Below are 17,000 nucleotides of genomic sequence, written 5' to 3'. Positions count from 1 at the left end.
GAGCTTTCCTAGCAATTTCTGTTTTTGTTTCTGATTTACAGCATCCGCATTTCTTTCAGCTTTTAGATTGACCAGATGTTGCCTGGGCTAGAGCGATACGGTTCTGAAGGGAAACTAGAAAAGCTATGGTTGTTCTCCATAGAGTAGAGAAGGCTGAGGGAGACCTGGTTGAGGACTGCAAAACTATGAGGCGCATAGGTTAGGAGAAATGTTTTCCTTCCCATAGTAGAGGAGTCAATAACATGGGGACATAGACCAAAGGTTCGGTGCAGATTTGAAGAAATTGTTTCCACTCAGAGGGTGGTGGGTATCTCAGCTTATTGCCTAAAAGAATAGTATGGGTGGGAAGCCTCAAAAGAAGTATTTCAATGAGCACTCGAAATGCCATAGCAGACAAGGCAACAGGCCAAGTGCTGGAAAATGGGATTAGAATAGATATAATGCACAAAGAGCTGAAGGGACTTTTCCTATGACCCCGTGCCCAGACTGCTGCAAGCACAACAGTCAACGGTGGCCAATGAAAATCATCCCAGGAGAAGGACCCATGGGTTAGCATTTCAAATAAAGATTGCTGACCACCCAAACATTTCAGAGTTTTTATCAGAATAGTGACAGGCATCATGCCGCAGAACTTTAAACTGCATAAAGCAAACTTAAGTGAGACAAGGGCGGAAAAAGTTATTTCCTGTTGGTTTCTTCTGAAATTTGAGGTAATTCAAAGAACTTTATGAGACAACATAAAGAGAACCAAGGGTGGTGTCAATCCAAATAGAGTTGAGCAGCACCAACTTCAAATGATACGAGGACAAATTTCAGTCATTTTACTCGAGACAATTCCTGAGGGTGCTTCACTGTGAAGCAAAACTATTCATAGCAGACCATAAAATATTAAATATCAAAGCACTTGCCTGTCTAATATCTGCCAGTTGCTCAGTTTTTGCTGGGTAGAGTTTGCTGGAATATAGTTATGTATTTCTACCATTTTTGGCAAAAAATGCTTCACCACTTCAGCAACCAATACTGGAAAGAAATGAATAAAAGCTGTTTTGAGATTTTTTGGTTAGCAACTTATCATTAAGGCTATTAAAACAATTCACAACTTTCTATCAAAATTAGTTATGTAAAGTTATCAAATCATTACATGTTCATTTTCTACAATTTCAATATATATATAACAATTTATTTATTGAATAAAGTTAATAGGGTTAATTTTCCAACTATATATTGAAAAACAACTATGTTATCTTTCATTGGTTTCAATTAGGGGATGTGCTTATTACTGGCGGGGCTACCTTTAATACTGATCAAATGCCCTTGAGAAATTGGAGGTGAGCTGCATTCTTGAATTTCTGCTATCTATTTGGTGTCAGCATGGGGAGGACTGTTAGGCAGGGAGATTCCAGATTTTGACTCAGCAAAAGTGGAGGAACACTGATATATTTTCCAAGTCAAGATAGTGAGGAACCTGGAGAGGAACTTGCAGGTGGTGATGTTCCCTTGTACCTGTTGTCCTTGTCCTTCTACATGTAACCCCCATCCCATTATTTATCTCTCAGCTCCCTTCCCCCTCCACATTCTTGATGAAGGGCTTATGCCCGAAATGTCGATTCTCCTGCTCTTTGGATGCTGCCTGACCTGCTGTGCTTTTGCAGTGCCACACTTTTCGACACTGGTCATAGGTTTGTAAAGTGCTGTGTAAGGAGCTTTAGTGAATTTTTGTAGTTCGTCTTGTAGATGGTACACAGTGCTGCAATCAATGGTGCACATGTGGTAGAGGCAGTAAATGTTTGTGGCTGTGATGCCAATGACAATGGAAACCTTCTTGAGTGTTGTTGGAGTTACACTCACTCAGACACACAGGGAGCACCAATCACATTCATGACTTGTGCCTTGTAGATGGTGGACAGATTCTGGGGAGTCAGGAGGTGAGTACTTGACGCAGGATTCCTAGTATTTGACCTGATCTTCTGCCCACAGAATTTATATGGCTCATCCAGTTGAAGTTCTGGTAAATGGCATTCCCCAGTATGTTGATAATGGGGAATTCAGCAATGGCAATGTCATTGAATATTGAGGGCGATGGTTAATTCTCTCTTGTTGTAGACAGTCTTTGTCTGGCATTTCTGTGGTGCAACTGTTTCTTGCCACTTGTCACCCTGAGGTTGGATATCATCCAGATCTTATTGCACCTGAACATTGATGGTGTCAATATCTGAGGAGTTGCAAATAGTGGTTAACACTGTGCAATCATCACTGAACATGTTCACTTCTGACCTTATGATGGAGGGTAGGTCATGAATAAAGCACTGAAGATGGCTGGACCAAGGACATTACCCTGAGGAATTGTCCTGGAGAGAGATGCTGGAGCTGAAATGACTAACCTGCAACAACCACCTTCCTTTGTTGTGAAGCAAGTAATGCTCAATAGCACTATTGGTGACCCTCTACATCACTTTATTGATGATTGAAAGTAGATTGATGGTGTGGTAATTTGCCAATTTGAATTTGTCCTGATTTTCTTATATACAACATACCTAGACAATTTTCCACATAGCTGGTAGATGCTAGTATTGTGACTGCACTGGAACAGTTTAGCTACAGATACAGCAAGTTCTGTAGAACAAACTTTCAGTGCAATTACTGGAATATTGTCAGAACCCATAAACATTGCGTTATTCAATGCTTTTAGCAGTTGCTTCATATCACATGGAGTGAATTGAATTGGCTGGAGACTGGCACCTGTGATGCTGGGGACGTCTGGACGAAGCCGGGATGGATCATTCACTCAGCATGTCTGGCTGAAGACTGATGCAATTGCTTGAACCTTACATTTTGCATCGATATTCTGGTCTTCTCCAACATTGACGACGGGGATATTTGTGGAGCTTATTTCTCTGGAGAGCTGTTTAGTTTTTCACTACAATTCATGCCTGGATGTGGCAGGACTGAACAACTTAGATATGATCTGTTGGCTGACCAATTTCTTAGCTCAATCTATTACTTGCTCGTTATGCTGGTTGGCATGCAAGTAGTCCTTTGTTGTAGCTTCAGATTGTTTTTAGCTGCTTTTGGCATGTCTCCTACACTCTTCAAGGATCCAGGGCTGCTTCTTCTAGCTTGATGATATTGATAGAGGAAGGATTATTAGATTAAAGACTGAATTGGAAGTTCAATTCTACAACTGCTGCTCATGGTTATAGTGTCTCATGGATGCGAAGTCTTGAGATGTTTCATCTTTTTGAAATCTATCCCATTTAGCAGAACAGTAGTGCCACAAACATGATTGAGTGTTTCTTTAACATGTAGACAGGACTCCGTTTCCACAAGGAATGTGTAGTGTTCACCCCTATGATTCTGCCATGGGCAGATACATCTGCAGTCGGCATGTTGGAGAGGATTTTTGCCCTCTTGTTGTTTCCCTCACCACTTTCTCCAGACCATTCCATAGCTATGTGCTGTATGGCTTGACCAGCTTGATTGTCGACAATTCATTGTCGACATTGAAATGCCCCACCCTCAGTGCTTCTTCCAACTGGTGCTCAATGTGGAGGAGTACTCACCTATTGAGGGGAGGGAGTAGGGTACAATATAAGGTAATCAACAGAATGTTTCCTTGTCTCTTAGAGCAACTCCCTTTCAACTGTATAATATTGGGCTGTTATCTCTGCTGATGGGACAAGATAACTTGTCATTTCCAGTGCCTAGGTTGATGCTAGGTGGTTTGTGCATTCCTCTGGGGCAGTTGGTGGTCACGGGAAGGGATGGTTGGGGCATTGGTGTAGCAGCTCACTCCTTTTGCTATTTCTGCCTGGCTTCAATTCTTTTCCTCAACAGATAGTCTCGAGGTGCTTGATGCCTTCCTGGATACTTCTCCTCCACTTTGACAGTCTTGGGCCAGTGATTCCCAGGTGTCTGTGGGAATGCCACAATTCACCAGTGAGGCCTTGAGGGCATCCCTGAAGCGCTTCCTCTGTCCACCTGGGGCTTGTCTACCGTTTTGAAGCTTACGGGTCAATACCACTATGTCCCTCTGTCATGAGCATAAGTCAGATTGTCAACCTGCTATGGGCATTCTTAACTTGTAAATCCAAAATATATTTTTTAAAAAAGAGCTGATACAGTGAAGAATAGCTGTTGATTTGATTATATGGCTGTCTGGAAAGAGAGACCCACTTCACACCTAGAAATGTGAGGGGAACTTCAAATAACAACCTTACAAGGGATGAAGGGCTATGTAAAACTTGACTGGACTGTGACCTCTTGTGACTACTGTTCGATAACAAGCTAGCTGCTGCGGATTGTATCCAAAACTGCAGGCATAGTTTGTGTTTTCTTTTGAAGAACGCACAAGGGCAGGAATTGAAATGTCAGTTCGACTTTACTGGAGTAAAGGAAACTGGACAACCAAAGGACTCTCTCTCATCCTGAATTTGAAATTCAATCATAGACACAAGGAATGACAACAACCAAAGCAGCTCCTAAGTGCTTTCTGAAATAAGCATTGGACACATAGGTACAATTGCTGCTGAAGTAAAAATATTTTTCAAATTTTTGTGAGTTCAAACAAACATTTTGACTTACCTCTACCTTGTTCCAAGTTCCATAAGATTAAAATGGTTAGCAAAAAATACTTTTGTAAATGATGGGGATTACTCCTGTACTGCATGATTGTTGTATAGTGTGGGGTCACACAGGAACCAAACTATTGCACTACAGAAGAAATGATTTTATTTATAAGACTATAAAACATAGGTGCAGAAGAAGACTAGTCGGTCTACTGTGTTTGCTCCATCATTCAATGAGGTCATGGCTGATTTGATTATCCTCAACTCCATTTTCCTATCTTATCCCCATAAAACTGGCTGACTGGAAATATGTATCTCATAGCCTTGAATATACTTAATGACTCAGCCTCAACAGCTCTCTGTTGCAAAGAATTCCATGGATTCACTAGCCTCGAAAGAAGTTTTTTCCCAAATCTGTTTTCAGTGGATGACTCCTTACTCTGAGATTATGCGCTGTGGTCTGAGACTCTCCCACAATGGAAACAACCTTTCTGCATCTACCCGGTCAAGGCCCCTAAGAACGTTATATATTTCAATAAGATCTCCTCTATTTCTTCTAAACACCAAAGAGTGCAGGCCCAACCTCTCCTTGTAAACAGCTTAGCGAGCCTTCTCCGGCCTGTCTCAAATGTCAATATATCTTTCCTTGGATAAGAGGTCCACAAGTATGCTTTGTAACCACAATATTTGAAGTGTGGCCATTGTTATAATGTAGGAAAATCAATGGCGATTTGCACAAGGCAAACTCCCACAATAAGCAACATGATAAGCACCCGATAATCTAACTTTTAGTGATGTTGGTTAAACATTGGCTGGCAAACCTGGGAGACATTCCCTGTCATTAAAATGCATAATTACATGGGATCTTTCAGTTTAACATTGGATCTGCAAGGCAGCACCTATAACAGAGCGGCACTCCCTCAGTACTGCACTAGATTGATCAGTTTTGCGACAATCGGGGGGGGAAGGTGAACCAACTGAGGGTTGCAAATAATCAATGTCTCTGTAAGCACCAATCTCCCCCCAAAAGCATATCAGTCCAGGAAAATCCAAGCATCTCTTATCCTTGCGTATAGTGCAGCAGAGGAGAGCACTGGTACCTATGACCCCGGCCATGGCTCACCTCTGTGGGAGGGTGATCCCAAAAACTGCAGCCATAGCTCTCCTGACCCAGGGCTGATCATTGATCATTGCTCCTCCCACATGGACCCCATCCCATTGTCCACAGCCCCACCCTTATGGACCCTGGGACTCCTTAGCCATGACCCACCCAACCAGGCCTTAGACCCCGCCCCTTTAACAATGGCACCGCCCACCCATACACTGGACCCTTCAACCATGACCTCCACCCATCTACACAGGCTCTGAACCCCGCCCCCTCATCCATGACCGCGCCCCCCCATGAGCCCTGAACTCCGCCTCTTCGATCATGACCCCGCCCCTTCAGCCATGGCCCCCTCCCACCCGGACACTGGACCCCGCCCAGAAGGCGCGCTCGAGCCCCTTGCGCCTCGTGCGTTCCATGCGTGACCGTTAACGGCTGGAGAGGGAAGAAAGCTCAGCTCAGTCTGCGCGGCCGCCCCTCCCCCATTCCTCTCCCCTATACCTCCATCGCTGAAATCCCGGGCGATGTTCCGTTTCGGCCTGGACAGCGGGATTCCGTCAATCCAGGCGTACAGTTCCTGCAAGGCCTCCTTGCTGAGCTCCCGGGTCATGGTGAGCACCCTGTCCGGGCTCTTGGCACCGCGGAGTCCTCGCTCTTTTCTGCCGTTAGCGGTGGCGGGAGGACGTGTGTTTACGGCCCGTTGCCTTGGTTACACCGTGGGGGCGGGGAGGCAGGTTCCCGGGTACGGTGCAGGAAGAGGGACAGGAGGTATACGGCGCGGGACAAGCCCAGTCAAAAAAAAACACACTCAGATAAAACAAAGAACTGCGGGAGCTGGAAATCTGAAACAAAATTAAAATGTTCTGTAAGACTGGCAGCATGTCTACAAAGAGAGAAACAGTTAATGCTCGAGTCCAGACCTGCTGAGTTATTCCAGCATTGACTGAAGTCAAATATCACTCCACACCAGGTTATAGCAATTTTTTGCTATAAATTCTGTGCCTTACAATTATGTCCACCACAACCACCTGATGAAGGAGCGGCGCTCCGAAAGCTAGTGCTTCCAAATAAACCTGTTGGACTATAACCTGATGTTGTGTGAGTTTTAACTTTGTCCACCCCAGTCCAACACCGCTCCTCCAAATCTTGACTGAAGTCAGTTCACTGCTAATCATTTAAACTTGGATTTTATGTGAAAATGTGCCAGTTCACCCATATTTGCCACCGGCTGTCATGTTATCACTTATAAACCATTAAGAGCATATTCTAACCTTAAAAATGATTATCTTGATGCCGCGACACTTGAATGATTCTGCTCACAGGCATCCCGCTTATTTTTTCTTCTTAAACAACATTCCCTTCAGATAATTGGGCATAGCCGTATTTAGGCAAATTCTATCAAAAATAATCTTATTAGCATTCAAATTGGTTTCATTTACTGCCACAGAGTCCCTGCACTCACCTGCTGGTTATTGAGAGGTGCATATTTGGGGACATATGCACTATTTTTTTAAAAGCATGTTTTTTCTGCAGCCTTGATGCTGGTGCTTTCAAAGATTAGATGCCTGTTGCCCACTGAAACACAACTTCGGTCTCAGAGACATTATTTTGATAATGACTCAATTTATTTTGTACAACATGTTGTAGTATCTTGGTCTGTCAATTCATCACTGTATGTCTAGTATGGTATTACAGCAAAAGGTAGGTCCATAATGCTTTTGGTCCACATTTCATCATTACGCCTTGTAACACTTGGAGATTTGTATCTTGCTAGGTGTCTTATTTGATTTAATTAAAGTGCTTGTCTATTAAGTTCAGTATGCTTGTTGGGCTGGTGACTTTCAGAACACAATGAGCTGCTGCTTCACATTGGACCAAAGGTTCACGGGATATGGAGGTTAGGAGAACGAGAGGCGACCTCACTGAAAAAAAGATTCGAAGGAAATTTTTGCAGAGGTTTTTTTTCTCTCGTTGGAGAATCTGGGAGCAGAGGGCCTAATCTGAGAAAGGAATTTCCTCTCAGAGGGTAGTGAATCTGTTGAATCCTTTACTGTAGAAGACTGTCAAAGGTGGGCCATTATTCAAGACTAAGGTGTATTTTTAAATCAGTAAGGGAGTCAAGGGTTATGGGGAAAAGGCAGTAAAGTGGAGTTGAGGATTATTAGACCAGCTATGACCTCATTAAATGGCAGAGCAGAATTGATATGCTGAACTGTTTGGTTTTGCTCCTATGTCTTACACATCTGGAACATTCCTACTCTGTAGCATCCTCTTCTTCATTGGAAGTGCTGCTCTCTCCAGCACATGTGTAGTGTACATCTGCTTATCTAGTTTATGTACCACATCCTGTAGCATCTCTGTAACTGGACTAATATTCTTTAAAGATGCAATGGAGCAGATAGCTTAAGGAAAATGCTTTGATTTTACTTGAAGTATTGGTGACAATATTCACACACTAGAACAGCCACTGTTTTGAATGTTCAGATCAAAAGAGAATATGTCCAGTTTATTGTTAATGCTGTGGATAGAATTGTAACTGCTTGTCCTTGCTACATGTGGGTTATTTGAAGTCCTATTTCGCTGGTTTTACATTGCAGGTCACTTCATAATTTATATCATAGTATTTCAGCACTGGTATTGCTGTCACCAGTTATTTAATTTTAGTGAGTGCTGCCCATGAGTTGGCACTGTGGTTCACCAGCAATGAATTGGGCAATAATTTTGCCAAATAGTGGGCCAATAAATTGCTGCACTACCTTTACAGCTGTCATCTTTTTGGGATTCAGACAAGAACTATTTGTTGTCACTGCATCACATACACACTTGACTTCAGACATCTTTAATTGAATTGTTTTCTTGTTCAGCTTTAGGTTCATCTATTGAAGCTCAGTCTAGGAGTTTCATCAGATTGTGTTTCTGCATGAATAAACTAGCAGATTATTTTATATAGCTTCTACTCTGGTATTGATCAGTAACTAGATTATGATGTCTGCATTGATATTACTTTCAAATAGTAACTATGCCAAACTATTCACAATTCTTATCTCCCAAAGGCATCCACAATGGAAAGCTGCTGCTTTCATCCAGGTTCATTAATCAATGCCATTCTTGATTCCTAGGGTTGTCAAGATTTTTTGCCTTTGCAAGTTGTGGCTCAATTCCTTTGTTAGTTGGCATGGAGTAGTGAGATATCTTCAAAGCTTTACTTAGATTATTTAGGTCGACATATACTCTCAGCTTTCCACTGTTGTCATGCTGTTAATCCATTCTGTAGGAGTTATCATTTTCTTGATGAATTCCTTCTTTTCCAGTACTTCTGACTTGACTTTAAAGCTGGCCTTGAGGGCGGCTGGAACTTTCCTCAGTAGATACAAAATTGGTCTTACCCTCATATGTTTTGAGATTATATTCTCCTGGAAGACAATTTAACCCTGTGAACACAATTGGTTGACTCTTGTAGGATCTGTTCCACGGTCAAGACTGTGCCACGATACATTGCAAATCTCTTTGCACATTAGAGATTGGACTGATAATGCTCAGAGCCAAGAGTGTGTACTGGAAAAGCACAGCTGGTCAGGCAGCATCAGAGGAGCAGGAAAATCGATGTCTCGGGCAAAAGCCCTTCATTAGGAACCAAGTCTGATAATGCTCAGACTTGACCTGGCTGACATGAGTGGCTTTTGCTTGCCATTTATGATTTGGACTGCATTGGACTGTCAGAGGAATACATTCTCTCAGCATGAGTACGCCATCATATAGCCTTACCCTCATTTTCAAGATTTTTGTTTTTGTATCAACATGTTGAGCCACTTTGGACAGACCTATGAAGATCATAATTTTGCATGACACAATATCTATCTGGCACTTTATATTCTCTTACTGCAACCCTTGCTTCAATAGTCAGGAACCACATATCATCTGTTGACCTGACTGAACCAACCTGCTATATGGTGTAGAATAATTCATCAGAATCTTCAGCTGGTATCTCTCCAGTAGCCATCTGTACTTCATCATTATGCTTCGTTTAGGTCACACACACACGTGTATAAAAGGATTCAGCTTCTTAAAATGAAAACTGCTTTTCCCATGTTAGTCGTGCTGCTTTCTCCTGTCACAAGATGACCTCTGCAAAATTTGTAACATGCCCTTTGGAGCTGGATCCTTTATCATCTAAATACAAAACATGCTCTGTTTTGTCATAAGTATGCCCTAGCTGCAAATTGACCAATTCAGCTCTTCGGCAAATCTCAAATATAGTCAAAACATATCCGGCTGACAAGGTGGTTTAATGGTCAGCATTGCTGCATCACACTACCAGGAACCCTAATTCAATTCCACCTTCAGGGGTGTGTGTGTGTGTGTGTATAGTTTGTACATTCTCTTCACGTCTGTGTGGGTTTTCTTCAGGTGTGAATTAGGTGGATTGCTAATCCTAAATTGCCCATAGTGCCCAGTGATGTACAGGCTAGGTGGAATAGCATGAGAAATGCAGGGTAGGTGGCTCAGGCTGCAGAGGGTCAGTGTTGACTTGATGGCTGAATGGCCTGCTTTCATACTGTAGGAATTCTATGAAATACAAGATTCTGAGGGGTCAGTAGTAGGGTCCATGTTTTCTCTAAGAAAATATAGACCTTTAGACAAAATTCTCTTTGAGGGGATGAGACTCTTAAAAATATTCTTTCAGAAAATGAATTCTAAAGTTAGAGGTTGATAGATTCTTGTTTAACTGGAGCTTTCAATGTTATCAGGGATAGGTGGGAATGCACAATTGAGGTTACAATCAGATTAGCCATGATGTTATTCTTTTTTTTAAGGAAAACACCCAAGTGACCAGTGACAAGCAGTGCCCTTCACATCAAAGGGCAATGCTGTGTGATATACTCCTGTTTATCTTTTTTTTAATGGTGTGTGTGCGCGCACAGGTGTGAGATACAGTGAGAGACACAAAGTGCACGAATCTTTATTCAGTTTCCACCACCAGGAAGATAGGAAAACACCCGCAGTGACACGCAGTGCCCTGAGCCATGATGTTATTGAATGATAGAGCAGGCTCAAGGGGTTGAATAGTCTCTCAGTGCTTCTAATTTGTACATTTGCATATTTATAATTGCTTTTCTGAGAGTAACTTTCTTCTCTCTCAACAGATGAGATCCTGCATTGAGAGCACATATCTAATACAGTTTTTAACTAGACCATCTTTTAGTTGGGCAAATTTACAGAATTTTGAGCTGAGCAAATCAATGAACTATTTTTCAACCTAGGCCCTCAACTCCTGAATGGGACATATTTAATATTTGTTATTTTGAAGTTCAAAGCTCACTTTTGAGTCTTGGAATTTCTGCAATTGTTTTTGTTCTTCAGAAAGAGTCATGGTTGAATACACTTATCACTGGTGGGAAGAGACTGGTTCAAAGTGTTGTGACAGGTAGCTGTTTTAGCTTGTTAAACAAAGCTATCACTATCTTGTGCTTTGCTGGGAATGGAAAAGCTGTAGCCATTTTCTCTTCCTCTTTCAACTATGGTCTTTTTTTTGCTCTTTCAGTTGCTTGTAGTGGCTTTCACATCTCTGAACATAAGTCTCTGCCAATTTTACTCACAGTTCTTCAACACATTCACAGCTTCACTTTTGGCACTACATTCTGTCTTTATGAAACAGTTGTCTGGTCATTAAAAAAAAACACTTAAGTGCTGCTAAGATAGTTATCTGTATTGCATACATCTTGTGGTAGAGATCACATGTCATAGTAGACCAAGAGAACATTTATTCATTATTGCACTTGAATTCAAAGAGAAACAATATTGTTTGCCAAATAAACTTAACACATGAAAGATTTCTTCCATAGATATTGGGGACCATAGCTAGATAGATATTGACAGTTCAAACCCAACATAGATGAGTAAAGTGAAAATTCCTTCGGCTGTCTGTTGGGTTGGGTGTGAAATTAATTTGTGGAATTCCAGTAGAATTCCACACCTGTGCGCGCACACACACCATTGGGCTGTAGTAGTATTACTGCAAAATGGAAAATGCTGCTAGTGCCACAGAGGGTAATCTTCTGAAATTAGGACAGAGTAGTGACAGTTTTATTTTGCCTATATTAGTCAAAAGGAAGACTTAAAATCAAGCAACTCTACTCTATAATGGAAGTGGAGCAGCAAATAATTTGAATATTGCTGCTTTGCTAATGGATGAAACCTGACTCAGGCAGAAGTCTCAGTAATATATACTAATTGAGGTTGTTTGATGTGTATAGGACCTAGATGGCATTTTGAAAAATGTAGCTTAGTTGTGACAGGCTCGCCATTCCATTAAACTTTGCAAGAAGGAAGTAGAGGATTTAAAAAGCTAAGTTTTAAACTTTTTTTGAGAGATTAGGAAAGACTCTGAAAAAGGTGCTTGATTCGGGTACACAAGAAAAATCTGGATGTCCACAAACCTGGTGTGAAGCCTATCCTGTGTTATCAGTCAACTGAAATAGTTTTCAATTTAAAATCATAAGCAGCACCTCTTGCTTTTGGATCAGAGGGTATCCTGAAAGGGGAACTTGCATAATTCTGACTTTTATCAAGGTATGAATAAAAGGCATAAAAATGATGGCATAAATTAGTGTAGTTTTGCCTAGGACTTAGAATCTTATTTCTATAGCCACTCAGTTAAATGGGTTCAATTGTACTTCGGGTCTACTTGTGAGGCAGGGACACAATAAAATAATCAATTTCTCAAAGCCAGTTGCAGTACATAATTACAAGTACAGTATTTATTTTCCTTAGCAAATAAATAACCCATTGCACACTGACAATTATTTGTTCAGTCCAGCTGAAAAAGTGCAAATAATTTATGAACATTTTTGTGGGATTTGACAAAATGGAACTGAAAAGTCAAATATTAAAACTAGATAACAATTGATATCATAATTCACCAATTTTTGATTTTAAAAGTTGAGAAAATTTAAATAACCTTTGACAACATTAAATCAAAACAGTTTTTTGCTCTGATTAAAATGATAGTGTAGAAGATTTTAAAGCAAAATCAGTGCAAAATATAGGTTCCACAAATGGGCAATCAAAACCTGTTCATCTCAGCATATTCATTTTTTAAGAAAATGCACTTTAGCAATTCTGAATAGAGTTGTTTATTTAGTGGAAATGAGAGGTCTCTCATCTCAACTGCTATCTTTGATATGCTCAAAAGCATTCTTGCCACCACAAATACCATGGAAATGTATTTAAAAAAAATTCCCATTGTTCCAATCAGGTTTTCCAAGTACTTCATTAGCTAGCTAAAAACTATTTCAATTCAGAAATTTGCAGTTTTTTCTCCTGCTAACCTTCATGTTTTTTAAAAAATGTAACAAGAGTCATTCAGGTGAAAATACAGTTAATGAATTATGCACCTGATTCTAAGATTTATTTTCCCTCTGAATTGTCTTTTTGTTGGCTTACAAGTTGTTTTTGAAATCTGTGTTAATCAGGAATGCCAACCTATAAATCAGAACTTTGACACTAATGTTTGATTTCTCTCACACATTCCAAAATAAAATGCACACAAACAAAATCAGATCATTTTAAAAAAAGTTTCCTTGAATTAAAATAGACAAAAGCATTGATCGAGAATAAGTAAAATTGTACATACATATATCTCCATCAACATTTATTTTAATATTCTTCAAGCATATGTCATGCTTCTAGTAATCTGGGTTAAGGCACAAATTTGAGGGGAAATAATGTACATTTAATGATGAGTTCTAAAATCTAACAAAATCTGAAACAAAGAATTGTGAATGCTGAAGATCTGAAACAAACAAATACAGAAATTGCTGGAGAACATCAGCCGATCTGACAACATCTGTGGACAGAAGACAGAGTTAACGTTGAGCCCAGTGACCCTTCACCAGATCAGCTGCGTTTCCCCAGCATTTTCTGTTGTTTATTTGTTTTTACCCAAATCTATACTGATTGGGATTTGCTTATTTAAGATTGGTTATTTGGGTCACCTGTAGGCTTACAGCTATATTTCCAATGTCAGTAATTAAATCCCTGCAAATGTACCAAAGAGGACTGTGCAATGAATGCTAATTCATCTTTATAAATAAAATAAGTACTTTGTCCTTAATTGTAAACTTGCATAAATGAAATGGTACAATATTATTGAGAGGAGAACATGGTATACCAAAGGATAAATCAACCAGCACTGGGAGGATTGTTCAATCATGGGCAAGGTCACATGACATGCAGACAAAAGAGTTCCAACATGAAGCTCAACTTAGGCCGATTCCCAATTGTTCTAAATGAAACAATTTATTGCTGGACAGAAAAGAGATTTGTAATAACGACAAAATGCTGGATAAATTCATTGGATTTGGCAGCTTTTGGGCAGAGTGTAACAAAGTTAACGTTTAGGGTAAGTGACCTTTCACCAGAGTGTCCTGTTGATTCTGTCCTCAGCTTTTTGAGGAAAGGTTATCCATGACATATAGCTTTTATATTAGAGACCAATTTCATCAAATCTTAATATGGTATAGTATAGGCAACTTGTCTAATTAAGTCTATACTAGACTTTGTTTTCCATTTGAACCAACTAATTTAGGCAAACCTCCAAAAAAATTGAAACAAAATTTGTAAAAATCCTTATTTTGATCAAATCAGACTAAATACTTCAACTGGACAATGAAGTGCAAAGTTGTTTCTTCACAAATACTGGAATGGGGCTAGAAAATGATCCTGCTGATTCACATCCATGCATAGAACATTGTAAGAGACCAAATCAAGCAGGCAAATGTAATATTTTACTGGATTTCCTCTCTTCAAAAATCGCTTCTTTCTAAATAGAAGGATTACTTCACAAATTGTATCTCATCACAGTTTGCAGGAGAATTATTTTAATTTACATAATTAAAATAAAAAAAAGTATCTTTAATAATATCAAGGCAACAGTACCGTGAAAGCACCATTATTGGAGATGTTCAGTTTTTTGCTTTTTGAACCTAACCATCTTGTACTGTTTAAATTTTCTTTTCCAAAGTGTACAAACTTGTATGACAAGGAAACAAAGATAACGCTTTATCCTCTTCCTGACATGACAGAAAAAGACAACGAGTCTACCAGCTCCATAGCTGTGCGTCTGAAATACAATGATGTTGTGACATATTTCCTCTTCATCTGGGCTGATTTGGTGGCCTTAAAGCAACTTTTGGCTTGTAACCAACCTAGCAAGAAGAACATTATATTTAGTCACAATAACACTTTATATTTGACTTCTGTTACAATCATCTTCTGTTCTGTCCCTGAAGGGAGGTCCAACTCTCAGCATCTCATATGTAGAAGAAGAGGCAGTTCCCAAATCCACCCCAGATCAACAGGGATCAAACCATTAGTACAAATTTGATCCATACCAATTCTCTGGCCAACTAAGCCAATTGGCACTCAAAGAGTCAGAGATGCTGTGACAACATATTTTTAGATGCATGTTGTACAACAGTATTGATAGGGGTTCCAATTCCTTTCCATTACATTCTGATCTGGAACCTCTTCTACTTATACCACCTACTACAGAAGAACCTCGATTATTCGAATATCAGCTAACCAAATATTGAATCATCTGAAGGAGAGCACGAGGTCCCGATAGAAACATTACATCAAAGAGCTATTTCAACCCTGATCGCGTCCTTTGTCTACAGTGATTAAAAGTGAACCTGGCTTACTGAAATGCTGCTGAGAACAGTCCTGGACATTGATAGTGCCTGGGTTCCCATCTCCAAATGGCTGACCTCCTGCCCTCTCTCCCTCTCCTCATACTTTCCCTGGAGTTCTACATAGGAGTGAACCCTAAACCCCCCTTCCCCAGATATTCTCTCTAACATTGTCCTGTATTAGGCTGAGTTTGAACTTGTCAAAATGTTTGCTGGATTGTGTCTGCTGGATAGGCATATGGATGAGAATGGAATTGTGTAGGTTAGATGGGGTTCAGATCGAGGGCTGAAGGGCTTGTACTGTGCTGTAATATTCTATGTTCTAATGTCTGTGTGTGCGCGCACGCTATTTGGAGACTTACCCCACAAAGGCAGCAGTGGTCTTATTTTGGTGTTCACTCCGGCTGCCCCAGAGGGGGAGGGGAGGCTGATGGGGTCAGGGGCGCATGGGGGGAACAGGAGGTTGGACGGTGGGTGGGGGGTGTAGACAGGGTGGGGAGAGGTGATGCTGGACAAGCTTGGGGGCAGGCGGTATTGGATGGAAATGGGGGCTGGGAAAGGGGCTCATGCGCGGTGTGCTACTGCCTAGTCTCTTGAATGGGGAGCAGACTTAACAAAAATTAAATAGAATCTTTGATAAATACATGCTTTTTATTTACTTGTTTACAACATTGAAATTGCCCCTAAAAGTTCTAATTATCAAAAAACAGGACATGCCAATCACTCCAGCATTTCAATTTGAAAGCAATTTGTTATGCTCCCAGTGAGCTGTACACTCCAAATAAGTGCTCAGTGTGGGCCAGTTCAATATTGGGTTCTCCAGAGTCAACACAACTGACAGCATTGTGAATGGGTCAGAGAGAGAATTTGGGCTAAATTGTATAAAGACAACAATTGGTTCATCACCATTTTCATCAGTGTGGAAGAGTGATGTGCCTTGAAGGTTACAAACCAATTCTCATTGATTTGAGCAACTCATCTTACTTATGAGTTTAAAATTCTTTGGATTTAAAACATTGATAATTCAAAATCAGTAACAACACTTCCCAATCATTATCTATAACTGAACTGATTTTGTTTGAGTGATATGATTTTGTTCTTTAAGGAAGTTACCTGAGACATGAGCTATCAAATGGAGCAGTATTTAAACTAGGAATATGGAATTAAATAGCCATCATGCCAACTGGATGAAAAAAAAGTCAGACTATGTTGTCTACTTATAACTAAAATAAAAGTAGAGCTAAAGTGAATTCCCTCATTTAGCGCAGGATTAGAACAGGACTTAGATATTTTCTGATCAATCTGTTCAGAGATGTTATTCCACACGAGATTGGACTTGAACCAGGTAGACTTAATAGTTAGGATTGTTCATATACACGACTCAACACGGACGTTTACTATAAACCGACTGACTCGCACAGCTACCTAGATTACACCTCCTCCCACCCTGCCCCCTGTAAAAACACCATCCCATATTCCCAATTCCTTCGCCTCTGCCGCATCTGCTCCCAGGAGGACCAATTCTAATACCGAACAACCCAGATGGCCTCCTCCTTCAAAGACCGCAATTTCCCCTCAGACGTGGTTGACGATGCTCTCCACCGCATCTCCTCCACTTCCCGCTCCTCCGCCCTTGAACCC

At 40.5% G+C, this 17,000-nt stretch overlaps 2 protein-coding genes across 10 annotated transcripts in view; both read right to left on the bottom strand.

Moving 5' to 3' along the window:
• The window catches only part of spef1 (sperm flagellar 1), a 38,081-nt gene extending 31,497 nt beyond the window's left edge, over nucleotides 1–6,584 (bottom strand). For 7 of the 8 annotated variants that reach the window (XR_006309685.1, XR_006309686.1, XR_006309687.1 and 4 more), the window contains exons 1-2: nucleotides 6,172–6,584; nucleotides 909–1,020 (exon numbers count right to left, since the gene is read on the bottom strand). Coding sequence is in view for 5 of the 8 variants with exons in the window: in XM_043678885.1 (XP_043534820.1) it covers nucleotides 909–1,020; nucleotides 6,172–6,280 (221 nt within the window). In the remaining 3 variants the exon portion in view is untranslated. The remainder of the gene's footprint in view (nucleotides 1–908; nucleotides 1,021–6,171) is intronic. The other variant, XM_043678889.1, reaches the window with a different exon arrangement.
• Nucleotides 6,585–13,534: 6,950 nt separating this feature from the next.
• adam8a (ADAM metallopeptidase domain 8a) overlaps nucleotides 13,535–17,000 on the bottom strand; it is a 44,984-nt gene continuing 41,518 nt past the window's right edge. For both annotated transcript variants that reach the window (XM_043678880.1, XM_043678882.1), the window contains one exon: nucleotides 13,535–14,876. In XM_043678880.1, the coding sequence (XP_043534815.1) occupies nucleotides 14,826–14,876 (51 nt within the window). In that variant the 3' untranslated portion in view covers nucleotides 13,535–14,825. The remainder of the gene's footprint in view (nucleotides 14,877–17,000) is intronic.

This window comes from Chiloscyllium plagiosum, chromosome 38, assembly GCF_004010195.1.
Source record: "Chiloscyllium plagiosum isolate BGI_BamShark_2017 chromosome 38, ASM401019v2, whole genome shotgun sequence".
Lineage (NCBI taxonomy): Eukaryota > Metazoa > Chordata > Chondrichthyes > Orectolobiformes > Hemiscylliidae > Chiloscyllium > Chiloscyllium plagiosum.
The sequence above is the reverse complement of the archived record's forward strand: the minus strand, read 5'-3'. Positions and strand labels throughout refer to the sequence as shown.